The 6,439-nt window shown below is 34.5% G+C and overlaps 1 protein-coding gene across 2 annotated transcripts in view; it reads left to right on the top strand.

Moving 5' to 3' along the window:
• The first annotated feature begins 5,813 nt into the window (after window positions 1–5,813).
• LOC111388184 (protein RER1A-like) overlaps window positions 5,814–6,439 on the top strand; it is an 8,010-nt gene continuing 7,384 nt past the window's right edge. The window contains exon 1 of one of the 2 annotated variants that reach the window (XM_023012869.1): window positions 5,814–6,255. In XM_023012869.1, the coding sequence (XP_022868637.1) occupies window positions 5,903–6,255 (353 nt within the window). In that variant the 5' untranslated portion in view covers window positions 5,814–5,902. The remainder of the gene's footprint in view (window positions 6,256–6,439) is intronic. The other variant, XM_023012868.1, reaches the window with a different exon arrangement.

Here is a 6,439-nt window from a genome sequence, read left to right as displayed (position 1 = left end):
AAAAAGAAGAAGTTGGAAATCATTTTCTCACCAAAACCAAAGGAATTGGGTTTCCTTAAAAAGCTAGAAAAGAAGGTCACGTGGGGTGGGGAGTGGAAAACCAATTCCACGGAATTTGTTTGCATTCAAACACTAAATTTTGGATAGATTTCCATTTCCCATGGAAAAAATGATTATCAAACATGGCCCAAGAGAAGTAAGTGGTGTATGATAGATCAATAAGGCTACTTGGATAGGGTCAAATACAGAGTAGAGAACACGGATTTGAAAAATCTGATGTGGCATAAATTTTTTTTTGGAGGAAAGCTTTGCATAGCGGACCAGAATTGGACCTTACTCTCGTTTTTATGATGAAAAAATCTCATTTCCCCAATTAATCCTACTCTTTTGCACCGTAGAAAAAATCACCTTATTCTTAATCCTTCTGGGAAAAAAAATCAACCTGAAATAAATTCGATCTAGTTTTCATTGGTGAAGAAATTATTTTGCCGTAAATTGAAATCAAGAAAACCACTATTAAACCAAGTGCTGTGTTGTTCAATCAACGACAATCTTTCAGATCGACTGATTTTCTGACCATCTTGGGAATCCTGGCAAATGTACGTGAGCCGCACTGTAGTTGCAAGTTGCAGTGAAGGTTTCTTGGAAGATTTTTCAAAATGGGATTTTGTTTCTTGATTGCTAATTTGTGTAACTTATGTTGAAATTTGCTGGTGAGTCCCTTCCATACTTCGCTTCGAGTTGGAGGCAATAAACTATACGATTACAAGAAAGCCATTACATATAGAGGGGATGGAGGTTACGATCTAAGTGTTTCAAATATTATAGGCAAATGACAATGTCATAGTCGCAGCCTAGCTTCGCTTCAAGAAACATAATGCTGTAAGAAATTCCCAATTGCAATACTGGCCAACTATGCTAAAATCCCATCAACAATATCATGTTAAATTTTTAAGCACAATTCAATTCTACCTGAAAAAACCATATAGCTTTATTGTAAAGAATTTGCAAGTTGAATTAAAACAATTGCAAAGCAACATTATGCCATAGAAAAGATCTTTCCCATTCAAATTTCTAAACACTCACATAAAGGCATACCTAAAAGATTCACACAATACACAGATGAGAATTAAAGCAAATCCCCAACCGGATAAGCTAATCAAGAGTAATTTTTAAAAATCAATTGTACAAAATCACAACTAAAACGTAAGCACATTAATGTATCAAGACACCGTATCAACGCACAAAGCCTCAATGGAAGCTAGAACTGATGAAATGTAGAAAAAGACTAATATCAGCAAAGAAATGGAAATCGATTGACTTAAATGTGTTTATGCATTTCGCTGGAAGCAAGGTTGTGACAAGACGCCAATGGAGTCTCTGGCGCAAGTTATTGCGCAATGCTTACGAGGTCCGACTATTTGAGGACGACCAATGATGGAAGGAACATGTATTTTGGACTTTCAATTTTTGGGGTTTCAAATGTAGGGAGAGACTTTTTTTGACCCATTTCCCCCAACTCTACTCACATGGCTTGCTGAGATGGTTGATTTGCTATGACACCATGTTCGGCGAAGGTGTGGCACGACGACGGAGATGGAAGGTTTAGATATTGAGCGTTCTTTCGATTCCATTTTGGGAGAGAGAAGCTATGATGTTGTGGTTTTTGTTAGCTCTTTTTTTTTTCTTTATATTTATTTTTGACAAATCAGATTTTTTAAATGCATGTTTTCTACCCTGTATTTGTCCCTATCCAAGTAGCCTTATTAATGTTAGATTACTAACGTGTGGCATCAACTCAACTCTTGAAGATCAAACTCGACATGTGTCAATCTCCACTATCCTAGGTTTGTGGTAATCTTAAATTAATTGAAAAGTAGTTATCATATGTCCTATGCCCGTCATCTAAAAAATAGGATAAAAAGATTACTGATCGTAGTACTACAAGCTGTCAAATTCATCCAAAGTATCTTTGTAAGGAAGATCTTTTAACTGAAGTGATGTTTGTTGAAGGTTGAAAATGCCTTATTAAACAAAAATCTGACCTTCGAAAATATACTGCAGTAACTTGCGATGACTTACCTCGAACATCACGCTTTTGATGAGGTGGTCACTTCAAATGAGGTCCCTTAATCACTTCATCCTTTTGCTTAATTGCTTCAGTTGAGCTTGAAAGGACAAGGTGATAGGGAGTGTGGGTCTTGAGTGGCTTCTTTCTCTTTCTTAGTTGGCTGCTACTTGGTCTGCCTCGTTGGGTGAGACATAAAAATAGTCCTACAAGTTTAGGTATGAATATTTATATAAAGGATGGACTTTGATCGGAGTTAATGAAATAAATCGATGGACAATGCTAAAAGAGAGCTTACAAACTACCCTCAAAATATAAAGGTGGCTACGAATAGATAAGTACTGAATCTTTAGAACCTAAGGACTTATAGATGGCCTTAATTTGAGGTGAGGCGATTTGGAGAGTTGTGTCACTTATCCAAAATCTATTTGTGTGATTGGATAGGCGATGAAGTTATAGTTGTTGTAATTTGTTATAAATATCATAGTAACAAAAATGGACGACCATTAGCAAAACTCATTTTGAGGTGACACGAGGTTATAGTGAGTGGTATAAGTATGATAGTCCCCCAAGTCTAGACATAAATTTTAAACAAAGTGTGGACTTTGATTATTGACAAAGCCCGTGTGTTAAGATAGAGAGTACTTAGTGATACTCATTTTGTAGGGATGGAGCCTCATCACATAGGCGAAATGTAGTTGCAAAGGCGAAGTCTTATTTTCCGTGGACGAAGCCTCTTCACATGGGGTGAAATGCAATTACAGAAGTGGAGTCCCATTTTGCAAGGACGAAGGCAAGTGCCATTTTGTAGGGGTGAAGCCTCTTCACATGGGCGAAGCATAGTTGCAAAGGTGAAGTTAGGATAAAGCTTCTTCACTCGGACGAAGCATAGTTGCAGAGGCAAAGTCCCATATGTGAGTTGTGGATACCCAAAAGCTAATACACTGAAGTGAAGGGCCTCTGCACCTAATTTGAAATGATATGTTATGATTATTACATGTTTCAAGTGACAAAAAGTGAGGCATCACATTTTCATTGCACGCTTCGCCCCTGGTAATTAGTGATAATGATAGGGCTACAGCCTTCTGAGGTCAGTGAGGAGCAGTGACTTGTTTCTACCCTTCGCTCAAATTTGAAATGGTGCATTTAAATTTCAACTGTTCGAATGCATTCAACATACTTAGAAAGATGGACATAGTACGAAATTTGCTAATTTAATATTAGGAAAGGATTCCATTCTTGGAGTGATGGGTTTGGTATCTTATACCATTGGTGAAACCTTTATAGTTCAGTGAGCAAGAGGCTTTCATCTACCTAACTCATGAAAAGTTCTAAAGTGGCATTGCAAGATGAATAAAAGATTCGAGCTCTATGGTATCAACGTGAGAGTGATATACAATGAAAAGTAAGAGAGATTAGAAGACTTATTCATATTTGTCTAGTATTGTATATATTTATTTGCACTCGCAATTATTCAAGTAATATTTCAATTCATCTTATACATATAGACTCTATTTGGGTTCTATTATTTCAAATTATAATGAAATGAATAGTAATTTTTTAAAGAATGTGTGGTTAAAAATAAAAGAAATTTTTTTGAGTTTACGTGAGATATTATTTAAGGAGGACTTTTTCGTTAGATAAAACATTGATAATACCTCATCAAAGAGGTCATCTAGTTATGGAGTTGCACTCAAATAGTCGATAAATTCATTCGCTAGGAGGTTCTGGACATAAGTGCGTTGGATAGACATTTCCATTTCAGAATCCTCTTCATCTTGTTGGTAGTGCTGTCTTTGAATTTCTTTATAGGCAGGCTGGACTTAATGAAACTCGACCAAAGGGAGAAGGTTAAATAACTTGACCTACGGGAGAGAGGATGGATAGAATGAAGTATAGATGAAAAACATCATTTAAAACTAATAATAGTTGATCTTAACAATTGGCGGCTTATGGAAAATAAGAGGAATTAAAATTAGACAATGATATTGATGAACAGTCGTCCATCACGACAATTGTAACTCTCTTTGATGATTGCTTACAATATCACTGACAATATTGTCTTTGATCATGTTGAGATGGTATGTTGGTGATTATTTAAGGTTTTGTTGTCTGTATTTTCACTCGAAAGAGTGATATATTTGACTTAGTTATCATTTACTTCATCAATTTTATAAAATGTTTCCGAAAAAAAAAAGAAAAAAAATTGGTTATAATTTGTAAGTTGATTGAGCTGCCTGAAAATAAAATTACATTTACAAGAGAATGCTTAAGAAAAAAGATTTTTACTTTGAAATAAGGCTGTAAGCAAAAATCGCAAAATCGAATTGAAACCTCATTTTAGAAATCGTCAGTTCGATACCACGTGGACCTGATCAACGAAATGATTTTGACTCAAACCAAATCAGTCAAAATTGTTTGGTTTAGATTTGAAAATTTTAATTATAGTTTAAAACCAAATTAGACCGGCGAAAAAAATATATAAAAAAAATGAAAAATGAATTTTTTTGAAACTTCGTCCACATGTAAAATTTAATAATTTTGTCATTTATGGGTATTTTTGTCAATTTCTAATTTTCTAATACAGATATATTATTATTATTATTATTATTATTATTATTATTATTATTATTATTATTATTATTATTATCCAATAACCATAATATATATCTAATAATTTTGATACTAATATGATCTATCAAAAGCCTTTTTTCCTTTTCAGAATTTAGATGAATTCCAGTCGACACTCAAAACAGTCTTGAGCCACTGGTACCACACACTTCTTTTTCAGATTTTTCACACCTCTTTAAAGTTGAATTGAAATTCATTATACCAAATGACAGACAAAGAGATCATAAACCTTCGGTGATAATATTTGCTACGAATAAAGTTTAAGATCAATAATTTTTTGGAGCAAATTAAGGTAAGAATCTGAAATTAAATACGTTTCGTAATATCATACAAATGTAAACTTGTGTAATTGTTATATTTAAATATTATAAACAATTGCTTTGTTATTATTGTTGGTTATTTTCTTTGTTTAATCAGTATCCTTTTTTTCAGATATGATAATCATGAGGTCTTGTTGGATATCATTATGGTTTTTGGACCTTATATCTAATTTAGTAAACTTGTATTGTAACGTTATTATATCTTCATTAGCCTGAAAAAGGTGAACAAAAATGGAAAAAAAATCATGTTTTAGTTTATTGTAATTTCACTTTGATTTAGTTGTTATTTAAATTTATAGTAGATATATTTAGCCTCTGTTTGAGCCATATTTTTCATATCATCATAATGAGAAAATTGAATGTTGGAGAGGAAGCTGGGTCCCACACATGAAACAGCAAGTCAACAAAGGTGGCTGGACTTGTGGAATAACAATCCAAATTTTCATTTTTTTTTGTTTCCAAAATTTGGTTTAAAGAGGGGCTTAGATTTGTTTAAATTCATTGCTAGTAAGATATCAATATATATTGAATTCAATAAATTAATGACATAAAAGTAGACGAGTATAAAGACATATGGTGAAATCAGATCAAACCGTTAGGTTTAGGTTTGAGTTTTTTTCAAACCGTTCAAAATGGTTTGATTTAGGTTTGAATTTTTTCCAAATCGGCTTAAACGATTTGGTTTAAAAATCTATTAAAAATCGATAAAATCAGACCGTTAATACTCCAACTTTGAAATCATTTTATACCTTTGGCATGTGTTTTGGAAGGTATTTATTGTGCAAAGTATCTCATAAAACTAAACTCCGATAATAATTATCTATAAAATTAACAAAAACAAAAAAATAAACTCCAGATAAGGGACTATTTTTAAAACAGGAACATGGATGCCGGAGCAGCCGGCGATTCCACCGCCACCTCCGCTGTGTCACAGCTAACCCACACCATGTGGCAGCGGTACCAGTATTTCTTGGACAAATCGACGCCGCTGGTGCTGTACCGTTGGATCTTCCTGTTGGTGATTGCATTCATCTACGCCGTGCGTATGTACGTTGTTCAGGGGTACTATATCGTCACTTACGGGTTGGGAATCTACATCCTCCAGCTGTTGATTGCGTTCCTTTCGCCCCAGATAGACCCCGAGATCCAAGAGGTGATCGACGGGCCCGGCCTTCCGACCCGAGGCTCCGACGAGTTCCGGCCCTTCGTCCGCCGCCTCCCTGAGTTTAAGTTCTGGTGAGATTCTTAATTCCTTGATCTATAAATTCTTATATTCCACATTGAGTGAAGGGTGAAAGTTAGCCCCGATTTTGATTCTACTAAAAATCGTTTTTTAAGTAGGTTTTGATAGAATTTATGAAATGTGTGTTTGAAAAATTGATAAAAATGTGGGTCGTTCAAAATGAGTTTTGGGGGGGGG

The sequence above is a fragment of the Olea europaea genome, unplaced genomic scaffold (assembly GCF_002742605.1).
Source record: "Olea europaea var. sylvestris unplaced genomic scaffold, O_europaea_v1 scaffold464, whole genome shotgun sequence".
Classification (NCBI taxonomy): domain Eukaryota; kingdom Viridiplantae; phylum Streptophyta; class Magnoliopsida; order Lamiales; family Oleaceae; genus Olea; species Olea europaea.
The sequence above is the reverse complement of the archived record's forward strand: the minus strand, read 5'-3'. Positions and strand labels throughout refer to the sequence as shown.